We start from the raw sequence: 12,738 nt of genomic DNA on the forward strand, positions 1-12,738 counted from the left end.
ATACATTACACATACACAGAAAATGTTCTATTTTATAATCCTAGTAAGAAATTGGTGTGTACATATGTCTACATGTGTTGGGTACATGGGAGTTTTCCTATGGTGTCCTTCTAGCCATGTGTTCATGGTCACACCTACTAAGCACTTTGTTATTCTTAGTAAGATGGTTTAGGAATATCCTACCTGTATGTGCTTTTTAATACGAAAAAATATTTAAGACCCTGAAAAACATAAGCTTCCTTAGGTAGAAGATAGTACATAACATTCAAATTTTCAGTTAAAGCAGCACATTAAAGCAGGCCTTTTTGAGAAGGCTCAAATAAAACCAAACAAGGAAATAAATTTTGAATAAGTGGTAACAACTTTATTTTAACTCAACATGCTGAAACACAAAATCTGTTTCCAACATTAACACAAATAGTATGTATCTCATCATAAAACACCAGTTGATTAAATAAAGGCCAGAAAGTTAAATGTTTATACATCTGAGTCTTGAAAGTCCTTCTGAACTAATAATTAAGTAATTTTAGCAGAACTTTATTTCCATTAATGGGCTCAAGTGATGCTAAATTAACTAGTTATAGTATACAATAAGCTTTACTACCACGAAAATATTTAAATATAAGTATTCCTTCTCAGACATAAATTTCACATACAACAACAGGAGATACATTGTGATTTCATTCCTAGTGAAGAAGTCTTGCATTTGAGGCACTAAGTATTTTTACAGCTAGACCTAACATTTACATCGTTCCATGAACACTTAAAATTGAGCTCACAATCTTTTTATAAAAAAGTTGTAAAATACTCTCATGTGTGCTAAAAGTGCTGTATTTATTTTCTGAGAACAATGAAACCCACTCACTCGCCCACCTATCTCTCTCAAGAACACAACAAATATTTTCATTGTAACCATCAAAGACCATGTATGTTCAAGGCAGATTAGTTTATTTTTTCATGAACATGTGACTTGCAGTAAAATTGCTGAGTTAGATTTTCATAAAACTTATATCCAAGTCTTTGTTGCATTTTTGTAACAATGAATGGGATCTATGATCCCATTTATTGTGAGTGTTGATAAGCACTATATCACTGAGTCACACTCAAGTCCTTATCTATAATTTTATATAAAAACTGCTTAGAATGTATGTACAAAATTTTAAATGGGCAAATAAATATTTTTCACAATTTAAACTCTCAATTAGATCTAGTTAAAAATAAAACAATGATGTTTATGACACTTTAAAGATATTTAAAGCAATTATTTTAAATTATTTTAAAGCTTAATTATACTTGATATCTTAAAACAGCACTGTTTTTCCTATTTTATCATGCAGAATGCTGGTAATATTTTTGAGAATTTCACTGTCTTCTGGCAAGCTACTGTCTTCTCAAATAAAGCACATTTAACTGAGATATTTCAATTAATCTGAACTTTCGGCATATTTAAGTAAGTCCTATTTTCATAAATTCATTTTTAAACATATTACACATAGCTCACGGGAATACAGATACAAATACATACACACCTCACACAAATGACCAAATTTCATTCAAAGTTCTCCAATTACTGTTTGAAGTTAGTGACATAAAAATACTTAAGGAGGTAACATTAGTAAGCCATCTTATGGCACCTTCATATTTGTGCTCCAAATATCAAAACACATTCAATGTAAAAAATGAAAAAGGCACAAATATAGTGTTCCTAAATCTTAGTCTAAAGAATGGTTTTCCAATGGATGCATTTTTGAATTGTAATATTTAAAACCCCTTACTGTGTTCTGAAAAAAGCCTTGTTTAGGTGACTAGAGAGTAATAGAAGTAAATTGGTAACTTAAAAGACAAAGAATGCATTAGGAAGAAATTGTACCTATTTTGACCAAGTTGTATATAGTTTAATAAATAGGATAATCATAGGGGAAATGCACTCTGATAAGAAAATATTAATAGCATTTTATCACTGACTCAAGAACCAATACTACTAAAATATACATAAAAACATAAACTATTATATGATTCTATGAGTATAATGGTAGGTACTGTATCATCTGAAAAATGGACATTTCAGCAAACATTGATATTTATAGAGCACAGTGTTTGACATTTTTTGGTAGAAAATATGTTAGCAAACTAAAAACAAAAATATTTATAAGAAAATCCTGTTAAGATTATTAATAAATGTTAATGTTCACTATATGGCATTACTACTGATTTTATTGTGGTTAGAAATGTAGACCAAATCACTGAATCGTTTTACAATGTGTGGTACATAGACTTCAGTGTTTTAATGATATGCAACAATGTATTCTACAGCTGAGTGGAATCCTTGTTTTTTAGTCAGACCATGGGAATATCTTATATTAAAAGTATGTGTGTGTATTTTAAAATGGTACAATGTTAATATAACAGGCTTTGTATTACAATAAAATTCAGGGAATAAATTTTTGCTTGTCATGATTCTCTTATAGAGGGTGAAGCCCATTGTCAGTTGAAAAAATTTCTTATTCCAAATAATTCTTTCCATAAAGTGTAGTAAAAGAAGAGTATTAAGTGAAAAATTGGAACTCCAGAGAAAACCTGTTAGGAGGTAAGTGTAAGAAAGGAAACAGAGGATCAGGTACTTGGAATAGAAATGGCTAACCATGCACGGAGAGCCATGGAAACAGCTGCACGTTTTAGGGTTCAAAGTTGGAGAAAAATTTATTCAATTTTGAAAGAAGATGCTAATAAGATAATGTTTTTAGACATTCAATTCTTACCAAATAATTGTTAACATAACAAAGACTCAAACTAAAATATCTAAAAATATGATCTCTGTTTGTTTGCTCTTGAGAACTAATGCTTATCTGACAGTATTGTTTCAATATAAGGATTTTAAGATTGGTTTCAGTTAATATCTAACAAAGGTGATAGTAAAAATAAAGTCTATTTTAAAACCATAATGTTACTTTTACTGAATTTTAAGACTAAAGAAACAATCACACAAATTTAAATATGAAGAATAAAGGTATATAGGCAAAATACAGGCATATATACCTGTTTTCAGTAATATGGTCTGTCTTTATGTGGAAAGTACATTACCAATGCTTCAGTCATATACGATATGACAATGACCACTGCTTTTTCTCTAGGGATAATTCACCAAAAAAAGATCTCACAACTATCAAATTCCAAATATTTGTGTGTTTAAAGCTAAACTCCTAATAAAGAAATGGCTCATTAAAAATAGTTGGTAACATTTATCCTGTTAACATTATGCAAAATTTCAAGAATCTACTATGTTAGCAACTGAACCATCAAGGAGAAAAGAAAGGGAAATAAAGTTCCCTAGTATGTCTGCTCATACTCTCAGAGGCTTCTCTGGTTTCCCACCACCTCCTACAGGCAAATAGAATACATTCATTGCTTAAAAAGAAGCAGACTCTACAGGACTCATTCATTGTTAGGTGCCTTTTCCAAGTGTGATAAAACAGTAATAAATCCAATAATGATTACTTGAAATCCAAATTAATTTATCTGTAGTCAAGCAGATTTTTATCTATTATCACAAACATCCAAGTTGGATCCATGTGTCATAAAAACTTTTAAATGTTAAAACATAATTATACCTTATTAATCCCCACAAAAGAAGAAAATATATATGTACCATTCATCATAAAAAATTTCACATTAAAAGTGCATATATATCTTTCTTAATTGGCCCACTCATGACACTGACATTTAGTCATCCTGACTTTAACATCTACTAAATTATTCTTTCAAATGTAAGTCATTATAAATTTAAAACGTTAGCAAGAACCATGCTTTCTTTTTACTGAAATTTTAACCTCAAATTATTTCTCAATCATTGCAAATGTGCATAAGCCCAGTTTCTTGAGCAGTTAATATACAAACACCACAAACATTACTAAAGATTAGGTCAACTCATTGCTATCTGCCCCCTGAACTGAAAAATAAATTAAAGCGGAGCAGTGTATGGCCATCACTTACCTGAATGGTAATAGGCTCTTTAGTGTCTACACAACTGAGACTGGAGGCACCACTGGCAATCTCCAAATCCAACAGAACCTAGTTTTATACTTGGAGGTCATATAGAACAAAACCTATAAAATTATTTTGTTTCCAAAATAATGGAAGATTCTTTGAAACTCAGTATCTTCATTTATCAGTATTACTGCATTGTGGAGCTAGTGCAATCTTGCATAGCCTTGGCAAACTGACAAGGCACAATAAAAAAATTAAACTACTATATAAACAAGAGAAGTCACTGAAGATAATTTAAGGCCTTGAAGTGAATTAATCAGTCTGATTTAAAGCTGAAGTATAAACCATAAATTTTCCACCTGAAAGTAAACAATATGCTTCTCCAGCTTTCATTCTGTGGACAAGAGACAGAAACAACTGTTGCTTATGGTTTGCTCTGGAATCCTTCTGGACCTGGGGTAGTAAAGGCAAATACATTTTCCTACTGTCCATGGAAGACTCAAGACTGCTTTAGCCTTTTGCGTGGAATACCAAACTGTGGACACTGTGCAGACGCTAGTGCGCGGAAGGCTTCTGCCACTAAATGAGGATGCGACTGAATCATGGCCTTCCACCCTGATGTTTCCATTATGTCAGTTGCTTGGCTGAAAAAGAAGATTAAGTGATGTTTACTGAAAGGACACTTCTCAAATATACTGTTGAGCTATCAGTTTTTGTTACTTTAACTTATGGATTTTAAAATTTTAGATACTCTACTTCTTTCCATGTATTTACCTGAATGTTTAAAAACATCTTTTTCAGTCAAAACTGAATTGATTTTTCTGCAAGTTTGAACCCTGAGACATACAGTTGTTCCCATGGCTCTCCACTCATGGTTAGCCATTTCCATCCAAGTCCCTGTTCCCCTCTTCCCATTCTTATACTTATCTGCACAGGTTTTCTCTGCAGTTCCAAGTTTTCACTGAATATTCTTCTTCTTTTACTACACTATGCACTCTATCTCAACTAGTTGTCACATTTCTCATAATCACCGCCAGAAGTTAAGTAAATCCTAGTGCTTCCCCACATGAATAATCATCAATCATTTGTTCTTTCTATCTGAATGAGCTTCAAGTCTCACAAATTCAGCATTGTACCCTAAGAACTCGTCATCTTTCTCCTTAAGTCTCAAATTGTTTGTTCTTCACTTGGCTGAAGCTTTCACTGCTGCCCAGTGACTCACATTAAATATTCAGGAGCCATTCTAGAAGCAGTCCTCTAACTAGGCATCAAAGTCCCACTTTAATTCCAAATGCCACCAAGAACCCATAAATTAATCCTCATAATCTCACAATTCCATTATTATCACATTTCCTAATTTGTATTTAATCTCCTGTATTGTTCCTCTTATTGCAGCTTCGAGAATGTTGCTGTAGTTCAGCAATATGACTATATTATACTGTTTTCCACTTTTCTTTTCACGACATTTAAGTTTTAAAAATGAGAAATATGGTTCAATTCTTGCTATAACTTTGCATTCCCATTCCTATGAGTCAGTTTCTCTTTTACTGTTTTAAAGTGTCCTTTTGATAATTTTCAAAAGTAGAATTTATGGGTTAATTTGTAAAATTAATGAAAACCTAACGAAAAAAGTCTTTAATTTTTCAGCTCTTTCTTTTGTTATTTCAAATAATTACAAAGAATACTCTAAAATAAGAGAAGGGAAAAATAAGAAAATTAATTACTTCTAATATAAAGAATATAAAGATCTAGGCTTAGCAGAACTTAGCAATCATCCAATATTTTCACAATCAACATGCTACTGATTTAAATAATAGGTAAGTTAATATGTAATACAAGGTTTCTGGCTGATTTAAATGTTAATAAGTTAGTTTTTGAGGTAGAGGAGAAAGTATGAGTTTGATGATGGTCTAGAATACACAGTAAGACTTTAACTAAAAAAATAAGCAAATAAACAAACCCAACAAAAAATAATGAGTTTCATGGGCCTCATGAAGTGTTTCTAGTCTGTAATCCTATTTGAGAAACTAGGGCAGAAAGAGTCAAATATGAAGCTAGCCTAAAAAACTACTAAGACCTTGCCTCAAAATTAAATTTTGAAGAGTTAAGATTTAGATAGTTCTGTGGTAGGGTCCCTAGGTAGCATGTTCAAGACCTGGGGTTCAATCAATAAGCATTATCAAAATCAGAAAGAAAAAAAGAAAAGAAAAGAAAAGAAAAGAAAAGAAAAGAAAAGAAAAGAAAAGAAAAGAAAAAGAAAGAAAGAAAGAAAGAAAGAAAGAAAGAAAGAAAGAAAGAAAGAAAGACTTCCAAGGCAAATCTTGAGGACTTAGATCTTCTTTAACACTTTTGGAAGGAACAGAGCTCAGCTATCTAGCAATCCCTGAACTCAGGTATATACTATGTGTGTAAAATGCATGTGCGTGTATTCAACAAACGAACAGCCAGGCATGATGACACTCTCCTATAACCCCAGCACTTGGGGAGAAAGAGGCAGGGAGGATCTCTTGTGAGTTTGAGGTCAGCCTGGTCTAAAAAGTGAGTCCAAGACAGCCAAAGCTACACAGAGAAACCCTGTCTCGGAAAAAAAAAAAAAAAAAAATCATTCATCCAGCCAGGCAGTGGTGGCCCACACCTTTAATCCCAGCACTCAGGAGGCAGAGGCAGAGGCAGAGGCAGATGGATCACTCTGAATTCAAGGCCAGCCTGGTTGACAGAACTAGTTCCAGGACAGCCAGGGCTACACAAAGAAACCCAATCTTGGAAAAAAAAAAAGAGCACGCATCCCAGTTTGCATGAAAAGCCAAACTTCAAAGAATTTAGTAAAGATAGTGAAATTGTTATTTTTTTTTAAATAACTGACAGCTTCATCAGGAGCCACACTTATTGTTCATGAGCAAAAGGATATACAAACACTTTATTGAATTTATGCAGATGGTAACTGATGCCATCTTACTTGTTCCAGTTTTTCCCATCCTTACATCCAAGTTGTCGAAGAACACTGCACCTGCATTGAAGATTTAAACAGAGCTTAAGAAAAGTCCAGTGAAAACATGTCAAATGCATCATGTCCAGTGAAATGAAAGATAGCTTACCTATTAATAAAGTCTATTGCCTGGGCTTTCAACTGTTCTGCACTGTGCAAATCTGCAAGGATAAGGGTATCAGCAACATTTTCTACTGAGAGGCTACTACACAAAGCTTCTTCACACATGACCTTCAGTCGTCCCAGTGCATACTACTCAAAAGAAAACATAATTATTAAACATTTCCATTTATAGAGCAAATACATGATATTTGCAACTTAGCAGATAAAGTTCAAGAAAATTTTTTTGAACTAACATTATTTTAAACTAATAAACTGTTGCTTTAGCTTATGAGGAACATGTAAATACATGTATTTAGGATAAATAAATTGCTTTAGAAAAATTTTTTAACTGCAAAAATGGTGAATTTTAAATTACAACTCATGCAAGACAGTTTTCTTCATCATCAGTTATCCTAAAGAGTATGTTGTCAGGTAAACATTTATCTCAACTCTTGTCTTCCCAAAGCAAAAAAAATTCAGCTAACGACCATTTAGGCTGTATTTTATTTAGTAAAAGAAAGCAAAGTAATGAACACATTCTAAAGAAAGATCTGAGTGGGACTGTCTTTACGTAGGGGAAGCATAAGTATTTGCATTGTAGGTTTTTACAGTCCCTACTTCTTGTGACATCATTTTAAACTTTCTCCTTCTGGGTAACCTTCACTTCACCTGAGCTGACTGTATACAGTCTGGAGGCAAGGTGCCTTTGTTTCAAATTTCCTACTTATTAGCTCTTTACTGATGAGCATTTATACCATTGTGAAAATTGCCCTAATATCACAATTTCTAATTTGGTGGCAAGACCCCAAGCTCAGCTTTAAGGATGATGGACTACATCATTCCACTACCAGGAGACAATAGTTACCAAGCTATGGCTTAGCTAGTTCCCTGCCTACTCAGTGTGAATGCACCTAACTTCAGAAGTAGTGGCTGTCCAGAACACTGCCCTCCCTCTTGTTCACATGTGCTGTTGGTTACCTACTATCACAATTCACTTTCTTTTCTACTACTTCACACTTAGTTGTTGCATACTATATTTATTTGGCCAATATTCAATCTTGAAGAATGACCATAGAGAGCTAATTAAATGTTGAAAACAACTATTTTTTGCAGCTGAATAATACACCAGTTGATGAACATTTGTACTTGTTGCCAGTTCTTAACTATTATAGTTATAAATACTCACATAAATCTTAAATCAGAATATATGTATGTTTTGGAAGGTACAGGAGATAAAGGTCTTACTCATTAATTTTCTAAAGTAGTTATATCATTCCATACTATCAGCAGTGTTCGAGAATTCTAATTCTTCCAGATCTTTGAAAAGTCTTGTACAGTCTTTGTAATTTTAGCTATTATAACACGTGTGTAGAAGCACATCCCATTTGGTTAAGGATACTGGGCATCTTAATGCAATTCAATTCATTGGTTTTATTTGAGAAGTATCTATTTAAACATTATTTACTCTTAAAAATAACATTTCTTTTTAAATGGTCTGTACATAGTCTGAATACAAAAGCTCTACGTATAAGTACCATGAATATGTTTTTAAGATTGAGAAGCATTTTATATACCCCTTCTTCCATAAGACTCTGTGCACTCTGTTTAAAGTTTGGCTGTGAGTCTCTGCATCTGCTTCAATCCCCTACTGGGTGGATTCTTTTAGAGGGTAACTGTGGTAGGCTCCAGTCCTGTTTCCTCTCTTCTACTGCCTCCAGTATCTATCCTGTTTTCCGTTTTGAAAGAGAATTAAGTATCTTTCTGAAGATCCTCCTTGTTCTTCAGCTTCTTTTAGTCTGTAGATTTTAGTATGTTTATCCTATATTATATGGCTAATCTCCACTTAGGAACCACACAAGGAGACCAACAAAGCCAAAAAAGAAGCAGGGCCCAGGGAGGACTGCAGATTGATGCAACAATCAAAGACTATACATAGAGAGGACCTAGACCCCCTGCTCAGATGTAGCTCATAGACAGCTCAGTCTCCATGTGGATTCCCTAGTAAGAGATGATACAGTCTCTCATATGAACTCGGTTGCCTGCTCCTTGATCACTTCTCCCTGGTGGGGCGACCTAGCCAGCCCACAGAGGAAGAGGAATCAGGTGGTCCTGATGGGATCTAATAGATGAGAGTCAGACAGTAGGGAAGGAAGACTTCCCCTATCAGTTGACTAGGGAAGAGGGATAGGGGAGGAAGAGTGGGACTGGGAGGAGATGAGGAAGGGGCTACAACCGGGATACAAAGTCAGTAAATTGTAAATAATAATAACAATAAAAGGATTGAGAACCATGGGATTCAAAACTTTCTGACATTTTTGTAGTTTCCCTGTGTTCAAAAAGGCAAAATATTTACAATGCAACAAAATAAAATTATTAATAATTTTCCTTTCTAAACTATCATATTAAAATAAATGTATTTATTTTAGAGTTATAGAACGGAAAAACCAAAAAAGTTATGCAGTGCACCTTAAGACTAAGAACATATACAAGTTCCAATATGTTTAATGTGCAGCTTTATAAGCTTATGGTTTAATCTTTCATGGAAAAACTCTAGGCCTTGCATATTTTCCTATCATTTTGATATTTTAGACAACTTTATTATCATACTATTCTACTTTATTTATTATGTATACAGTATTCTGCCTACATGTACACTTGCATGCCAGAAGAGGGCACCAAATTTCACTATTGATGGTTGTGAGCTACCATGTGGTTGCTGGGAATTGCACTCATGACCTCTGGAAGAGCACCCAGTGCTCTTAACCTCTGAGCCATCTCTCCAGCCCTACTTTATGCTTTTTTATACAACTCCCCAAGCTATCTAACAAATAGTACAAATTATGTTATAATGGCAAAAGTTATTTGTAGTTTGTTTTTAATGTATGATAGCTTTCTATAAATGGCAAATTCGAGGTTTTGTTTGTTTGTTTTGGTTTGGGTCCTTTCAAAATCCTATTACTTACTTTGTCTGCAGCTGCCAACAAGTTGTCCGCCATTTTATCAAGATTCGGTGCTTTTCCCGTGTAAACAAATCTCATCATTTCTTTAAAAACCTCAGGATCTAAATCATTTATTTCCACTCGATTCTATTATTGTAAACAACACAAAAAATTAGAAACAGGTACATATAAGTGACGCCACATAAATCTTCAACAGTTATTTTATAACATTTTAAAACTCTATTTTAAAACTGAGGTTAAGCAAATCTGTAGTTAAGTTAATCATCCAAACTACAGTCTAGGCAATGCTAAGAACAAAAGCATACACTGTATAAGAGGTATGACTGGCCACAAAGTGAATAAATGGATAGTGAGACCATGTTGAGTATTACTGTGTGGTTAACTTTCTCATATTTTTATATTTATAAGAGAAAAAATACCGCAGTGGAAATGAAATACATCTGTGTCAGTTTCTGAACAAAGTTGCAGAGTAGTTATTGCCTTTCCCTGAGTATCTAGTATAATATCTAAACCTTCTATCACTAACTCTAGTCACATCATTACAGGACAGAAGAGTCTGCACGTATCTGTGATGAGAGCTCACAAGCTGAGAACACTTGCTTTTGAAAAATGCCATGTGCTATTATTTACTAGTCCTTCTGTGCTCACTTGAGATTTAAACAAGACCAGTTCCTCTTATGCTTCTGTGGCCTTATATCCAATTCTCTTCTAAGATAAAGGAAGCAGAAAGTGTCAGCACTTCAGAAACCATGTTTGGTCATTTTATGAAGTCATGATGTTAGGAACATAAGTGAAATCATTTTTTGAAACTTAAAAACCATTTAGTGTAATTTATTACCTGGTGTCTAGGCTTGCCACCAGGAAGCGCAGATAAAGCTAGGCCACAGAAGAAAGCCCCAGTAGGCAACCTGGCTATTCAGATAAGGAAGTAGCCTAGAGCAGGCCTTGTTATGCTAATGAACTAACCTCAAGGTGGTACTGAGATGCTGGTGTAACAAACCCAGCTGTGAGGCCTGACAGATCAAAGCTACCACCTACTAAACTGATACAATTGAAAATTTTTGAAATGGTTCCTAGAATCACACTGTTCTACTGCAGAGAAAGGTTTCTTTAGCTTCTGTTGGTACTTATTTGTAAGAAGATTTGAGACTGTGAGTGGCCCTAGGCTCACAGAAGCCTGCCTGTTAGTGATGTCGCCTATGTCCTCTTGAAGTTTCCACCAGTGTTATCTTCCAGTCTTTTCAATCTGGATATGGGATGAACCTGCAAGCCTCTCAAGCATCCTCACTGCTCTAATATCTGAGAAAATGTATTTCAAACTTCCAACTCTAGTAAGAAGAAATAAAAGCTACTTTATACTGACTAGGTAAACAATCCAGTAAAAGAACATCACAAAATGTAAATGTAAAACACCTTCAACACAGGTAGACCCAATGTCATAAAACACATACAACAAAAGATATTAGCATCAACATAACAGTGGGAGACTTTAATATGCAGTCTTACTATCAGACAAGACCATCCAGACAAAAACAGAGAAGCATGAAATGACCTCAAAAGATCCAATACACCTGACAGACATATCGAACAGCCCTCCAACCACACACTACAGAATACACATTCTTGTCATAAGCCCGTGAAAATTTACCCTAAATAAACTACAGATGGAAGACAAAGCAAATCTCAACAAAACATAGGGAAACTGAAATAACTGCCTGTATCCTATCTGACCACAATGGAAGAAAGGAAAAAAAAAAAATCAACAAAAAAGAAAAGCAGAGAAAACACACAAACTCAAGAAGATTAAGCAATATAGGGAATCCATCAGACTTTAGTGTCAGTCTGTACCACCAACCCCTCCCACAATCCTTAGACGTAGGCTCCTTATACAGGGCCCACCCAGTCTGGTGAGCCCTGCCTGCATCTTTCAAAAACTTCAGATTTTTCCCTGGTTACAAAACTGTGTGCCACTCTACCCTGCTGAGTCTCTTTGACCCTAGCCAGTCTGTGACCTTGCCAATTCCCAGATCTAGCCAGGGATACAAATGTTGGCCTAATTTTATTTTTATTTATTTATTTTTTTTACTTTATACCTAAACCACACAAAGACCCAACCAAAAAAAAAAAAAAAAAAAAAGAGAACTTCAGACCTCTCTTATGAACACTGATGCAAAAACACTCAATAAAATACTTGCAAACTGAATCCAAGAACACATGAAAGATATCATTCACCATGACCAAGTAGGCTTCATCCCAGGCATGCAAGGATGGTTCAATATACGGTAATCCACCATATAAACAAACTGAAGGAGAAAAACCACATGATCATCTCCTTAGATGCCGAAAAAGCATTTGACAAAGTCCAACACCCATTCATGTTTAAAGTCTTGGAGAGATCAGGAATACAAGGCACATACCTAAATATAGTAAAGGCAATATACAGCAAGCCTATAGCCACCATCAAACTCAATGGAGAGAAAGTTAAATCAATCCCACTGAAATCAGGGACAACCTCCAGGTTTACCCCAGGTTACACATTATGTACATTTGTCCAGTCTGGTGAGACTCCCAGGCCACATTCAGTCTCCAGGACTACTAAAAAACGTATCTGTGTGCAAGCTGATGCTGTTGAATCCTGGAAACTATGTCAATCCATGACATCTCCAACCCTCAGGTTCAAAATCAGTCACACACTTATATGCTAGT

General features: G+C 34.5%; 1 protein-coding gene across 1 annotated transcript; it reads right to left on the reverse strand.

Moving 5' to 3' along the window:
* Nucleotides 1-338: 338 nt before the first annotated feature.
* Nucleotides 339-10,648, reverse strand: Spopl (speckle type BTB/POZ protein like). The gene is made up of 5 exons (XM_055599758.1): nucleotides 10,559-10,648; nucleotides 10,036-10,158; nucleotides 7,080-7,222; nucleotides 6,941-6,991; nucleotides 339-4,628 (listed from the first exon to the last, which is right to left on the reverse strand). The coding sequence occupies exons 1-5, from the start codon at nucleotides 10,646-10,648 to the stop codon at nucleotides 4,484-4,486; spliced, it is 552 nt and encodes a 183-aa protein (XP_055455733.1). The 3' UTR covers nucleotides 339-4,483.
* Nucleotides 10,649-12,738: the final 2,090 nt, after the last annotated feature.

This window comes from Psammomys obesus, unplaced genomic scaffold (genome assembly GCF_907164565.1).
Source record: "Psammomys obesus unplaced genomic scaffold, mPsaObe1.curated_primary_1811, whole genome shotgun sequence".
Taxonomy (NCBI): domain Eukaryota; kingdom Metazoa; phylum Chordata; class Mammalia; order Rodentia; family Muridae; genus Psammomys; species Psammomys obesus.

Excerpts from the sequence above, each read along its gene's own strand:
- Spopl (XM_055599758.1), bottom strand. The coding sequence starts at position 10,648 with ATGGCATTTTTCAAAAGCAAGTGTTCTCAGCTTGTGAGCTCTCATCAC. Across the intron at positions 10,159-10,558 it reads CCTGTAATGATGTGACTAGA|AATCGAGTGGAAATAAATGA; the intron begins GTTAGTGATAGA and ends TTACAATAATAG. Across the intron at positions 7,223-10,035 it reads TGTTGGCAGCTGCAGACAAA|TATGCACTGGGACGACTGAA; the intron begins GTAAGTAATAGG and ends TCTTTTGAGTAG.